Genomic DNA, 14,656 nt, shown 5'->3' with positions numbered 1-14,656 from the left:
TGAGCACCAAAGTGAGCCAGGCTTTTCCTGCTGTTGACTCATTTCTCATTTTTGCAGACTTAGTCTTAACTGCAGGTTCTGCCCACTTGTGGAGCTGTGAAACCTCACCAGTAAGGGCACATGTACACAGCGAGGGCAGAGTTTGTATATTAACAACTGACCCTAAGCCAAGTCCTCAGAGTTGGCTCTGCTGAAACAGCCCATCAGCGCTTCCCTGGGCTTGCCAGCTCAACAAGTCATCACAGCAGAATGAGGACAGAACATGATGCTGCCACTTTCACAATCTCTTTTCAAAACAGAATTAATACCTACAAGTATATGCTGCAAAATTTGGAAATTGCAGTGGGCTTTTTAAATTTTATATTTTATTTTTTTTAATTGATGTTTCTTCTCATTGCCTGAAAAGATTAAAAACATAAGTTAATACATCATGTCTTTCTGAAAATGGAAGTGTCTCCCTTTCCTTACTACTGTTTACTATTTGAAAGATAGTATTTTTCTGTATTTAGGTCATGAAAAGATATTAAATTTAAGTTTAGAAATGTTCTGTGCTTTAAAATTGTCTATTTCTTACATAGCAAAACCAGCTCCACTAGAAATAAAACCTCTGCCTGAATGGGAAGAATTACAAGCTCCAGTTAGATCTCCTATCACCAGAAGCTTTGCAAGAGAGTAAGTTTCTTGGCTTTTCCTCATTCAGATTAATCATTTTTGCTGGCTAGAGTGTTAATAAATGCGTGTACATCTGTACCATATTTTTAGATTGTTTGTAGCTTGAAGTTTCCTTTGGAAGAGTGTGAGTCTGTGTGTGTATCTGTGCATTGAAATAAAGTGTGTCCATATGAAATTTTGTTTTGTGATATTAAATATGAGGGACTGTGTATAACCAAAAAATGTGACACTCTAGTAAACATGAATGAAAATGTCAGCTCTAATATGCTTATTTTTATTGTTTACCAGGAGGTTTAAGATATTTGAGATGTATTGTTTGTAAAATAATTCCTGGTAATTAGCTCCTCCAGGTTTCCCGTGTCTCCCAGACCGGATTCAGTTCATAGCACAACTTCCAGCAGTGACTCGCACGACAGTGAAGAGAATTATGTATCCATGAACCCAAATCAGTCCACTGAAGACCCAGTATGTAAAATCTACATCTTAACTACTCTCTTCCTGTGCAGTCCTTACTTTAAATCATGCAAACACAGATCCTTCACTCAACATCACTCCCTTTATACGTCTAGATCAACAGAATGATAAAAAATCCCCATAGCAAAGCTGTAATTTTGGTAGGATTTCACTGAAGAAGTTAAGAGCATAAAGAGAATGGTTGATATGCATATCTATTATATAAAACAGTTCAAGACATGGCTTTTTTTCTGCCTCTTTCCTAGAATCTGTCCCCTTTTTGTAATTGCTTGTCCTTCAGCTGTGCACCAGTTCAGTATTATGACATCAAGGGAAATAAACTGTTCTAGGATGTTTGAGACATGGTTAAAAAAAAGCTATACTAAAAGGACATCTTCCAGGAAATGTAGAAGGAATAGGGGAAAAAGGGATTGGTACTTGTAGCATACATTCTATGTATGTTCTGAACCATGTGTATTTTATTAGGCTTCTTTCAAAGAGGAGGATAGAAGGAGTCTTTGTGTATTGAGTATCTGTATTTTTTCCTCTTTGGGAGAGTTAATGAAGAGAGAGCTCAGATAATGAAGCTTCAGATACTCAGCATGGAGTGTAGCTACTTAGGAAAAGTTAATGATGCACACTGTGGTTTTTCTTTGATGAGGGGAAGGAGAGAAAGAAGACCCAATAGCAGTAGTTTTAAGGAAGACAATAGCAGTAGACCTAAGCCTAAACTAAAATGTGGTTTAGAATATGCATAAAACACTGAAGGAAACATGTATCTTGAGCTCAGCTTTTTGTCCAGTATAGAATCATGGAATGGTTTGTATTGGAAGGGACCTTAAAGATCATCTTGTTCCAACCTTCAACGCCATGGGCAGGGACACTCCACTAGACGGGGTCATTCAAAGTCGCATCCGGTCAGTTCAGTGCACACACATTTGTGTTCTTAGTAGGGAATATAGCAGCATTTTTCATCTTTATATCATCTATGTAAGACCTTCCTTGGGGAGAGCCTGTCTAGCACCTTGCTTTTGTTCTGTTTATGTGTCTGCCTTCTTATATGGCATGTGCTAGCCCATCTCACTGCCCCTGGACTCTCCTCTCAACACTGTTTGCTTCCCTGTCCCCTGCTGCTCTGGATCCCCTCCCAATCTCCTCCAGTGTCCGTGCCCCAGCTCACCACTGCTGCCTCTGGATGATCCCAGGTCCCCCTTATGCCATTCCCCACAGGAGCTGGTAGGGTGGAGGCTCCAGAGCCTGCAGAGTGCCCCAAGCTGTGCCTTGTGCCATACCTGTTGTGCTTCCCAGGAGAAAGGCACCAAGCACAGGGGAGCTGCTGGTGTTAAATCTTAGCCCCTCTCCTGCAAGGGCCATTGGTAAGTAATAGGTGATGTCCCATTTCACAAGTGCAAGAAACAGTCCCATTTTACACCAGGGATTAGCTCCATCCATGCCCACGGTTTTCCCTGCACGGAATCACAGTTCAGCCCGGACGTTTCTGTTGATTCTTAAGGTTTTCCAGGGGCTTAACTTCCATACCAAGATGGTACAATTAGTGCCCCAGCTCATTAATATCTTCTGTTGGCTTGCACTGGTCCTATTTTAAGGTGATTCTACAGATTTCCTTTCTGTTTCATTAGCGTGTTTTTAAAGTTTCTGTTTCCTAATGCATATGTTCTGCCTGCCTAGTTTGTTTGAAATAACAGATTATTTATTTGTTTAAAGAGTAACAGCTTTTTTTAATTTATGCTGGAAACATTGATACAGAATCTGATTTTTGTATGTTTAATACGCATTAATTTGTTCAGAGAATTTGAGCAACAAAAATGAATTTCATATCAGTTGTTTGTCCTTGTTACCACTTAATATTAAATGAGTTGGACAATAGAGATATAATGGATAACTTCAATTTAAAAAGCCCTGCCCATTTGGCTTTAGCCCATAAAATATTTTATTTCCTAAAGAACCAGAAAATTTCCAGATATCTCACAGCCTGTGTTTGAAAATCTGACTTTTTGAGGATTTTTACTTGTTCCAACTCTATCTTAGCAAGGAGTCTGTATTTCTTCATCTTTTTCTGTCATTAGCTTTGAAGCATCTTGTTTAGACATGTTATACTTCTGTTTTATTTAATAAAATCAGCAATATTCTGCTTTTTCTTTCAAATTGCTCTCAGCCTTACCCTTCTGTCTTTCCTTCTGCTTTCGTCTTCATTTTTTTGCTGACTGCTGCCCTCTGTCTTCCTGTTTTTTCTTTATCTTTTAGAGAAGAGTCCTTCTATTGTACTGTTCCTATAACACCTGTTAAGAGGGAGGGATCAGGCTGGGAGAGGACAGAGGAGGTGAGGTTGTAAAAGTCTGGGCTAATTGAAATTTAGATATATAAATTACAACTTCAGTTCAGGCAGCCCTACACATATTTTCCAAACATTTTAATTTTTTGATCTTGTCAATGGAACAATATTCTTTGATTTTCAGCTTAATCATGATGACTTTTGAATGAAACGTAAAAGTTTCATTTTTAGCTTTGCCACTACTGTAAAGCAGAACTTATTGTAGGTATTTAACAACACTTTAAGAAAATAAAAATGTTTTGCTTAAGTAATGCTAAATTTGAGATACAACTACATTTAAAAAGAACAAAACACTCTCTATTCTTACTTCATGATATGAAGGGGCCATTACGTGGAAGGCACGGATGGGTTTGGTGGCAATCTTAAATTTAAGGGGGGGTGGTTTTTGGGTTTCTCCTACCATTGGCTTTTGACTCTGTCCCAGTTTTGACATAGAATCCCCTTGCCATACAGGGTCAAAGAAATTTGCATGATTTAAGTGATTGCAAGAGTCTCAGTCATTTCCTTAACTTTTTACATTTTGACAGTTTATAGTATCCATATTTGATAATGTGGACCACTAGGTTATACAATTGTAGCTAAGGTTGTTTATATTATGATTTCAGAATTTGTTTGGAAGTAACAGCCTTGATGGAGGAAGCAGCCCTATGGTAAAACCTAAAGGAGATAAACAAGTGGAATATTTAGATCTGGACCTAGATTCGGGAAAGTCTACCCCACCTCGTAAGGTAAGCAGATGTTCAGCTCTTGCAGTTCTGCCATCAGGAATTCAAAATTGCCTTCAGCAAGATCATCTTAATAGTAATTTCTCAAATGATCAGTTGAGAGACAGTGTTGGACCTTTCAGAGAAACAGGTGCATGTTCTGTATCTGTTTGGGACACCTCCTTGCTTTTCTGTTGTCAATTTACTTGAACTTTTTTCTCACTGTTCCTAGAAAAAGAGCAGTGGCTCGGGAAGCAGCGTGGCAGACGAGAGGGTTGATTACGTTGTGGTGGACCAGCAGAAAACGCTGGCCCTGAAGAGTACGCGGGAGGCGTGGACTGATGGCAGACAGTCTACGGAGTCCGATACACCCACAAAAAGCATGAAGTGAAAACACTGCCTTGTCTTCAAGGAACAAAGTGAATTTTGAAGAATCACGGAACCACAGTGCAGTGATGTTTGGCTGTACAGTATCTGATTCTCCGGGGTGGGAATCAGTTCCTCACTGAATAGGATGGAAGCCAAAGGACACTTAGAATATATCAAAGGAACTTTAAGATCATGAATTTGCTCTGTGGTATCTGGAAAAATCACTGTAAATAACGTGTAAAATAATATCACTTAGCTTTCAGAAAGCCTCTTGTTCTGTAGTTAACACATTTGTAGTATTACTGTGTTTATGCACTTTTTCAGTTACAATGTTGGTTCAGGTATTCCCAGTTAGTGTACCTTAATGCCTAATTCATCTGGAGAATTCTTTTTTCCTTACACTACTATTCCTTACAATTTTAGGTTAATTAAGCTACATATAGCTACGGAAATTAATATTTGAACTTCATTTTAACAACTCAAAATTGATTTTGCAGAAATACTTTCACAGTTGAATAATCTACTTGAAATGCCAAGAGACAACCGTTAGTTACAAACTTGTTTATATTTAATACACACAAGATTATTTGGAAGTCTACAGGTTACCTTCCTAACAAAAAATTGCTGTGAGTTAATAATAATGAACTGGTCTGTGTTTAGACCTAAAATCCTGGCTTATATGTTAGTTGTTAGTGGTGGAACTTCTATTGTATTTTATTGATGACAGTGTTCTGTGTTCAATGGGTGAAGATTCTGCAGGGTAGGATCTTACACTTTCAAAGACTGAATAATTAAATGTCAAGTAAGCCTGCAAACCACTGATGGCATGCAGTAATATTGTGATCTCACACTTATTAACAAGAAATAACCTTTATATTATTTACAGAAGGTAGAGTATATAAATCAGGTACGTACCAAGCACTGTTGTGCTAACACACTGATCAGGTTTAGACAATGAGCTTTAGTTTTGTACTGTGTAGAAGTTCTAATGTCAGTTTTCAGTTCAAGATTAATGGGACAATTTGACATTCACTTTTTGTAGTACTAGCAAAATACTGTGATTTTGAATTAGACATTAATTCAAATGGAAATACTATGTTTTAACACCATAGTGCCCTTCTTATGAGCTCTATTTTACTTTAATCTCCTGCTTGGCCTTATATTTAAATCCCTATGCAACTGATATTTTATATCTCTGTTTTTAAAAATTAGATAATATACCTAAATGATCCCCTTGTAAACCACTTGTTGCTCTTTCCTGGTACAGGATTTTAAGCTCTGCATACTGTGATCCTTTATTTTACTATGCCAGTTCCAAATAATAATCTGCCTTGGTTTAGAAACATTTTTTTGTTATTTGGAAGAAGATAGAATTCCTTAAATGTGTGAATGAGTTAGGTCTAGATAGAAAACTTACTAACACTTTTGTTTTATACAAATGCCCTCAAGTAAGTGATTGGTTTCATTTTCCTGCCAAATTGTTTTATTTTGTCCAGATCATTTAAAAGTTGAGCATAAAGCTGCATTGTTTTCTGGCATGTTGACCTTCGTACTGTGCCTAATCTACCATCGGTTGTTTCTGTCCCCTCACAGCCACAATCTACAGTATATAAATTATCTTATTCTTAACAAAGGTTCTTTTAAAATTAGTAATATTTTGATGCTTTGAATGTTCATTTTAAAAAAGAAACTAAACACAATGCATTTTGAGGTGAATTTTAAATAAATCAAGTTGTTCAGTTTTTATGTGTAAACTCTGTCCTGTGAAGCAGCAAACAGATGTCAGCGTGTCTGGGGAGGTGCTTGGATACCAACCACGTTTTGTCAGAATTGTAGATTATCTCCTAGTACCTCTCAAAAAACAAATGTACAGCTAGAGCAATTTTTAACATGAAAGTCTGATTTAAAACAATGTACTAAAAAGCCAAATAATGTGAATTCCCACTCCTCTGGGAGCCAGGAGAAAATCAGTCTCCTAGGCTGGCCTCTCTTGCTGAGCTAGTGGTAGAAGGTGGGTTTGCTCTAGGTTTGCTGATTTTCTTTTGCTGATAGTCCTTTATAGATTACACTTACTCTTTCTTCATTTAAAATTTGGCAGGATTAACAACATTATTTGTTATTATGATTGAGAAGCCACTCTTAATTTGTTTTGTTAAGGAAAACAGGAGTTTCCACACTGTACAGAGAATGTAACATTTTCTAAGTAGCATTCTACAATTTGTCTTTAATTAGATTTCTAAGCAGTTTTCTCCCCAGTAATATTCCAGTATTACATTTTCCATACTTACATTTTGTCCATGCTATGTCCATAATCAGGGGTGTGATATTAACTTTTGATGATACATCTCATTTTCATCAGGAGCTTCACAGTGCAGAACTATCTGACCTCTTAGATGGTCTAAGGATGTGAATATAAAATTGAAAATGTGACTTCTAAAGTTGTAGGTGTTAGAAAGTGAAGCTTTCTATCAGCCCTGTGTCACTTCCAGATACTAGCTTGTGGGGATACTCTAGTTGGAGGCAAACTGGTGGAAACTCCAGTAGTTACTGATGCAAAAGTAGCTTGACAGTGTTGCTTGTCAAGTGTTCTTTTTTCAAATAGGTAAGTTTTTCCTTGTTTCACTCATACTATATGTTACCAGTTGCAGATACAGTTTTCCTTGCAGTATGCATCATTATAATTTGCAAATATATATGTGCAAAATGTCTTTTACAAATACACAACATCTTACTCTTAAAAATCAAAAGAAAAACAAAGATTGACTTGAGAGGTGATTTGGTATCATTCCATGGTGTGATCTGAACATTTCTTTATCTGGTAAGTACCAATGGCCACACTTTTACATACTGTGATATAATCACTATTACCTCATTAAGTGCAGGTGCAAACACAGCTGCTCTGTTCCACTAAAACTTTGTAATGTGACATTGAAAAAGGTGAAAATGTAATCATTAGTCTTTTTTCTTTACTGACATTTGTATTTATGTAAAAAAAATTAATAATCCATTCATGCAGACAGTTGTGACATAGTGCCACACTTAGGGAGTACAGACAAATTACAGTATGGCTGTTTTGATAAAGTAATTTAGAATTCATCACTTCTTGTAGCTAATTAGGCAGTGATGGGCACCTCTGTAGTTTTTGCAGTGCTTTATGAGCCAAGCAAGATTTTTATCACTGTGCAATACAAGTTCAGCTGTTACTGCAGCAATAAATTTTTATATGTGTGTGTGTTTATATATGTGTGTATATATATATATATATATATATATATATATATATATATATACATGCAGTACTCATGCAAAAGTACTTTGGAAACTTAGCAGCCATGGACAGAAGTTCCATTCCCTCCTTTGCTATAGAGCCTTGTGTCATGAAAAGTGAATGGATGTTTATTTGCTCAAGGATATCAATGTGCAATTTGGACAGCAGTAGTGTCATTTCATCTATTGAAATATTTCATACCTGTAGTTCTTAAGAAGCTCAGCACTTTCCACAAGTGAACTTAAATTTGGAGATTATCCTCCATATTTCCTACATCTGCTTTTGATCTCTGTGTATTGCACCAAACTGTTTCTTAAATGTTTATTTATTGTTTGTTTTATTACTTTGGGATACTAGTATGGCCCATGACCACAAAAAAGGGTGCTTGTCTTGCAATTAGTGTTCGACAAAATCATTGTGTTGATTGGGTGTACATGAACCAAATACCAAGCAATGAGGTTTCTGGCTTTTTGCCTTAATTGAACAAACATTTTGAGTTGAGCTCTCAGCCTGACAAGGTGCAGAGTGGGATACAAAGAAAAGGTGTTGAGAGGGTTATGAACAATGTCTTTGATACTTTAAGCTTTCCAGAATATGTTTATGGTTCCGCAGCCCTGATGTTAATTTTCAGTAGTAAAAGTGGGAGGAGAACAGGTATTGGATGCATGACCAGTTGAAAGGTTTTTGCCATCTCGTTGTTATGTAAACAGAGCTGGACTATTCTGATGCTAATGGTTCTCTTTCTAGGTGGTCTAGAAAAGAAAATTTACATGGTTTATTTGAAAGAGATGATCTATGTTTGCTTCAGCTTTTTTATAAGAAGCAGGTTAGCTGAAGTGTAGAATTGTGTTATCTGCTGTGCACACACAGAGAATATTTAATACACTACAATGGAATAGAAAAAAATCCTGTACAGTTTAGAACATAAAGCACCAATCTGGTAAAAAGGAGACTCTCAAAGTTTTCCTGCAATCATAAAGCCAGCGCTTGTAGTAATCATCATGATTTGCTCTTGAAAATTCTCCCAGGATCTCTCATCATTGCCAACCCTTTTCCTGGTAAGTTGTATCTGCAGTGAAATAAAAAAGAAAATATGTATCACATTTTCAGAAAGGCCAATCCTTGGCCTTAATAAGGCTAATCCTAATAAGATTTTAATAAATGCTCTTTGAGGTCCTGGGTTTAATGTGTTTGTGGGGAATTTGCACAAGGTACCCAGACAGCCTGATTGTTTTAATCAGAAGGCCAGAAGAGGAGGAAAATATAAATATGCCTTATTTTACCTGAATTCCTACCAGACTTTAAAATATGTAAGTTTTCATATTTCTATGTGCTTTTCAGAAATATACTTTAGAGAAAGGAATCGCTACTTGTACACTTGTGCTGGTTTTTGCACAATTATAAACTATGCAAACTAGCTGAAATATTTAGGGTTTTTTTCTTTTTTCATTATGTGTTAGAGGTGAAGGATGCAGGCCTGGGAGTTTAGAGATGCCTTAGACTGGCCTGCTAGTGTACCTCAGTCTGGAGTTAATTGCATCAAAACAGTGATTCAACCCTCTGCTGAGGTGATCTTCATAGTAATAATTATAAATTATGGCATGCATATTTAATTATTTTTTAAAAAATTAATCATAATTGAAACCCAAATGTTGGGAAACAAATGCTATTTAGAGTTAAGCTTCCTAATCTCCACTTAGGCATAAAGCAGCATTTGAAAAGGCATTATGTGTAACAGGGTTCAAATTCCCCAGGCACATAAAACCATTTAGGATCTTTTGAGGAGCAGAATTTAATATTCAAGGCACTGCTGTCCTCTTTAAGTAAGTGAAAGTTCCAAGAACTTTTTTAAAATCTAATTTCTACTCAATTATGTGAATATAAGTTTAGGACTAAAATTTGAAAAACACTCCTTGTGTTTCACCTATATTTTTTCCTCCATAAATGAAAGAAGTGTTGATTCTTAAGACATTTTTGCCTTTAGCTCTACTCACTGACAGCCCAATATGAGGAAGCACAAAACAGACTTAGCCCTTGAACTTTTTAAAAAGAAGGAAAAAAGTAAAGGAGCCACCCAGGACCAGGATTTAGGCTCTGAACCCCTCATACACCATGGGATGTAGCTGCCCCCCATTTCCAGTGCTTGGCGTAGAAGCTGGGACACAGATCCTGTGGCCAGTACAAGGGAAGCACAACAAACTCTGAAAAAGTTGTTTGCTTAAAAACATTATCAAGAGTTGAAGAAAAAATTTAGTTTTGGAGAGGGTTGGTAGGTTGGTTTACTCTGTGTAAAATGAATAGGATAATATTTAAGATTGTGATGCAAGTATACCTCAGTACTACCCTTTGAGAGCTATGTTGTATCTCACTACGAATATGATTGTTCACCCCAGTTTTTTGGTATCTGTGGTCTGTATTTTTTGTAGAGCATTTGGTGTACCAGCAGAAGGGCCATCTTTGAAGTCTGGGATCAAGGAACAGAAAATGCTGGTTCCCAACAACTTTTTAGGTTAAGGGATAAATTTCCAATGGATAGTTCTAAGATCTTGAGATTTTTTCCTTTAGTAGATGCATTGTGTATAAGGATGGAAACTTGAAATTAATTGAGCGGTCTATTGTAACTGGGATGTCATTCTGCTTATAAAAAAAACCCAAGCAAAGTTTAAAAAAATGTAAATTATTTAAAAATATTCATTCTGTGCACACAATGTCAGACTTTTCTCTTAGTAGTTTTTATCTCCCCTGCATTACAATGATTTGAATAAATGCTTTTACATTTTCTCTAGGACACTTAGTTCTTTGGTGAAGTCTTACTTTGATTTCCTATGTCTTTCTGACATGATTTTCCCCCCAACTATTCTCTTTAATTAAAGGAGGGTTGAAAGCAAATTACTTTTATAAAAGCTGTCCTGTTTTTTGTGAGTGAGCAGGAGGTCTTTCTAATATAGCAAATCTCTGCTGCGATTCAGAATAATCACTACTGCAGAAAGGAATTCAGACGATGTATACAAAGGAGTAACTCCAAAGCAGTGACTATAGGCTAATACAAAAGGCATATTCATGTCTATAGGGCTCAGGAAATACATGTGGCAGAAAACAACCACAGCCCACAGCACACATGAGAGCCCACCATTTTTGCAATGAAAGCTGTGGTAGCAGCCCCTGCATATCTTATCTATTCTGATGCTATATTTACGGGAAAGTAGATATTTGTCAATGTTAATCGTCAAAGTGTTTTTCCAAGTCTTTCATGAGTATTTAAGTATCTAAACACTGTGGGGAAAATTGGCCCAGATCACAACTGAGGAGAAACATAGCAGCATATGAAAGGCAAGGAAACTCTGAAAATCAGATAAAGATGCCATGACAGAGGCATCAATGTATGAAATTTGGGTGTAGAGGCTGTCTATATGTGCAATACAACTAGAGCTCTTACTTAAGGATTAAAACTGCCCATTTACTTAACATAGAAAAATTAAAGTATTATGTCTTGCTTAAAAAAAAAAACTTCTTTAGATTTATACCTACCTTTCACTGAAGGTCTGTATCCAACTTCTTAAAGTCCCTTTTTGCTCTAAGAACAACAGCAGCAGGAGGAAGTCTTGATAATCTCAACAGTCTTTTCCAACCTACTTAATTCTGTGATTCAATAAGTCAGGTGGCTTAGCTGCTGTGCCAATAGGTGAATGAAGTAAGTTTACCAAAAGTCTTTCCTTGCCCTGTCTCCCTCTGGTTGCAGTACTGTAAGGTGAGGAGTGAACTTCATGAAAGGAAAAAGGGCCGGGGCAGAACCTGGTTGCTGAGAGGGAAAAGAACCCAGAGTTTTGAAAAGGGAAGGATCTGTGTGTAGTAAAGTGTTTGTGCATTATTTTTTATACAAAAATGTGTCTTGCATATTGAAAAAAAAAATATATTTTTGCCTTTTGGTTAAGCCTTTTCAGTCATACAGTAAAGAAATAAAATCTAAAAGCATTTTACTTATTCTGGGTTTTTTTCTGTCAGAGTGCTGCTTGTTACAGAATCTCCGTTCTTCAAGGATTTCTGTAATGAGTATCAGCAGTTGACTCCATATGGGGTAATTTTTTTTTTTTTTGCATGGGTTAATTCTGTTGATCAAAGGGCTTATTTTAAACTGGACACAAGCAGAGTCTGATATGCTATCTGCATGCCATGTTGCTGTTACCAAGTATTCACTGGTTTGTGTATGGGCACAATTTAAAAGACTTTTGGTCTTCACATGTCACTATTTTGCAGTCTACTTTTTGAAGGCAGACACACAGCAGGTTTACAAATGTTCATTACAGTTTGTTTAAGCATAGCAGAGGAAGCCAGGGCTGTTAATTTTCAATGAAAGGTTAATCTTACCCTGATGGCTACACTGTAATTTGAACAATCTCAACCTCATCTCCACAGCACTCAAAATTTAAAGAGCACATGGATGAAATTTGTACATCTAGATGTGGTAAACTCTAAAACATTTCCATTGCATTTAGGAATCTACTGAAATTAATATATGGTATTGTTTGCATGTGTTGTTCTTTTTGTGAGGGATGGGTTTTTTTAGTACTGGAAATCAAGGAGTTGTCAGTTATGAAAAAGCTCATAACAGTGACCTTTCTGATGGGCAGAGGGCTTTTGGGGATTTTTGGGTTTTGGGTTTTTTTAACAGCTGTAGTGTGATTTTGCATACTTCTTTGACTGTTGATTGTGTGTGTGTGTGTGTGTGTGTGTGTTTGTGTTTGCACGCCACCTCTTGTCTGCAGCACTGTTAACCTGAGGCTGGTAGAAAAGTGACAGTGACAGAAGTGATGCCCTTTGAAGTAAGTCTAATTGTATTTACTCTTGATGGGATAGTCCAGCTCAACATCAGCCTTGTGAAGAACTAGAAAAACTGGCAGTATCACATCTCATATGGGTAGTATCATACTTCGGCATTGCAAACTAAAAAAATATGACAACCCCCCCATTAACATCTGAACATAAACCAAGTGCTCACCCCTCTTTTACCTTCTTGAACCCAAATGACTGCCATATGTCTGATGGAGCAACCACAAACAACTCTATTTCATTCCTTTTGTTTCCCAAATTTTGGGAAGATTTACATTGTTGGTACATGTACAGCAATGTCTATTAGAATAATTGCTGCACAGTTAATAGTATCATTTAGAGTTGTTCTTACTTGTGGTGTTTCAATTTCTTGTTTAACAAGGCATCTAAGAATATTAATTAAAGTTAGGATTGCGCAACTAAGCAACAAAATTGAAAGATGTGTCGCCTGAGAGATTTGACAAAAATCTGTAATTAAACTGTTCTTTCCTAACTTCATAAGCATGTTAATAATTAGTTCTCTCTACAGTTTGGTGCTGGCTGAGGGGGGATTTCTTGCTTTATTGTGTATTTGACTATATGTAGGTGTTCAGCACAACAGTAAGCTCTGTCATGAATTTTTTTATGCCACTGGTTGCTTTCAATTTAAGGCTTTCTTATTTGGGCACTCTGTGGACTGTTTTGATTTTGTGTGTTCATGAACCTTGTCATGTTAACTTGGAAAGTCCTCTTTCCTGCTTTGGTTGGGGTGTTCTTGCGACATGGTTTGGTTTGGTTGCTGTTATTGGGTGTGGGGTTTTTTTAGGTTTTGGTTTTCTGAGGTTTTTCTTGTATAGTTGTCTGCTGCAGTCTCAGGACTTCAGGAGATTCAAAAAGAAATGTAGGGCCTTTTGTCTTTTAACTTTTGGCAAGTTTTTAATTTTTTTCCCCAATTATTTTGCCTGTTGAAGTAGAGGTGAATGTTCACCTTTTCTGATACCATGCACACAAATATCTCAACACCCAGCCCCTAGCATGGTGTTGTTTTATTTTGCTGGATGGTGAAGGATCAATGAGATTTGGACAGAGGTTGTGCTCTTCTCCCTTCTCCATCAAAGCAGACCCTACCTGTCTGATTATAAGAGATGGTGTCAAAGGTGCTGAAACATCCCCATCGCTCTTCCCAAATATCTGCCTTCTTCCCAAGGGCCTTCTACCCAATTTTCCTTCACCAGTGGTTGTCCATGTGTGGTTTTGTTTGCAGGTGAGGCAAAAGAATGAAAAATGGGGAAGGGGGAATGTTGCTCCCTTTCCACCCTGACCTACACTCCTCACTACACGGAGAGCACTGCATTATCTGGAACAGCTCTGGGAAAGGGGCAGGAACTGAGGCATAGCAGGTGGACACAAAACTATTCTGGAAGATTATAGGTGGCTAAAATAATGCAGTTAAATGTAATTTGCTGCTGTATGTATTTTACAAGTTCAAGCTGTGTCCCTGAATGGAGAGAAAAGCATTTAGCAAAGCTCAGGGACTGAGTTTTCATCCGTGATAAGACATGACAACAAGGAGTGGGAAAATATGTCAGTAAATTTGTGATTAGCTGAGAAATCCTATTCTAGGAAAATGGAGATTTTCTGGGAATTTATTCTTCTGAGTAGTGCTGGCAGAAACTAAGTGACACAATCTTTTGGAAATGTCAAAGCTAATAATTTTAACTTAAAAAAAATTAAAAGATATCTGTAATAAAAGACAACGGAAAGAAGGTTGTAATAATCATCATGAGGATGGTCTGTTTTGTTGCTACATTCCAGGTTACAATAGTTTCTCAGGATTTGGAAGATGCAGCTTCACAAGCCTGTGGAGTGCACTCAGTGGTGGCATGTACACTGACAGCACTTGTGAATATTGCTGGAATATCTGTAGGTGTGACAAATCTGCAGGAGAAGATGTGTAGGGCAATTTGGATGATATGGAGAATGTGGCTGTCCACGCTCTGAAACCAGTTAGGGGACTTTTCCTTCTGATTA

General features: G+C 37.1%; 1 protein-coding gene across 9 annotated transcripts in view; it reads left to right on the top strand.

The window, feature by feature from the left end:
* GAB1 (GRB2 associated binding protein 1) overlaps window positions 1-6,293 on the top strand; it is a 106,159-nt gene extending 99,866 nt beyond the window's left edge. For 6 of the 9 annotated variants that reach the window (XM_014254793.2, XM_014254795.2, XM_014254792.2 and 3 more), the window contains 4 exons: window positions 579-672; window positions 1,014-1,137; window positions 4,084-4,206; window positions 4,415-6,293. In XM_014254793.2, the coding sequence (XP_014110268.2) occupies window positions 579-672; window positions 1,014-1,137; window positions 4,084-4,206; window positions 4,415-4,573 (500 nt within the window). In that variant the 3' untranslated portion in view covers window positions 4,574-6,293. Of the gene's footprint in view, window positions 1-578; window positions 673-1,013; window positions 1,138-3,390; window positions 3,467-4,083; window positions 4,207-4,414 lie in introns of those variants that run through there. The other 3 variants (XM_014254791.2, XM_088056465.1, XM_014254794.2) reach the window with 2 other exon arrangements.
* The last annotated feature ends 8,363 nt before the right edge of the window (window positions 6,294-14,656 follow it).

Source organism: Pseudopodoces humilis, chromosome 6, assembly GCF_049639895.1.
Source record: "Pseudopodoces humilis isolate 2021_Gansu_Grassland_sample_001 chromosome 6, ASM4963989v1, whole genome shotgun sequence".
Classification (NCBI taxonomy): Eukaryota; Metazoa; Chordata; class Aves; order Passeriformes; family Paridae; genus Pseudopodoces; species Pseudopodoces humilis.
This window is presented reverse-complemented; position numbering and strand designations above follow the sequence as displayed.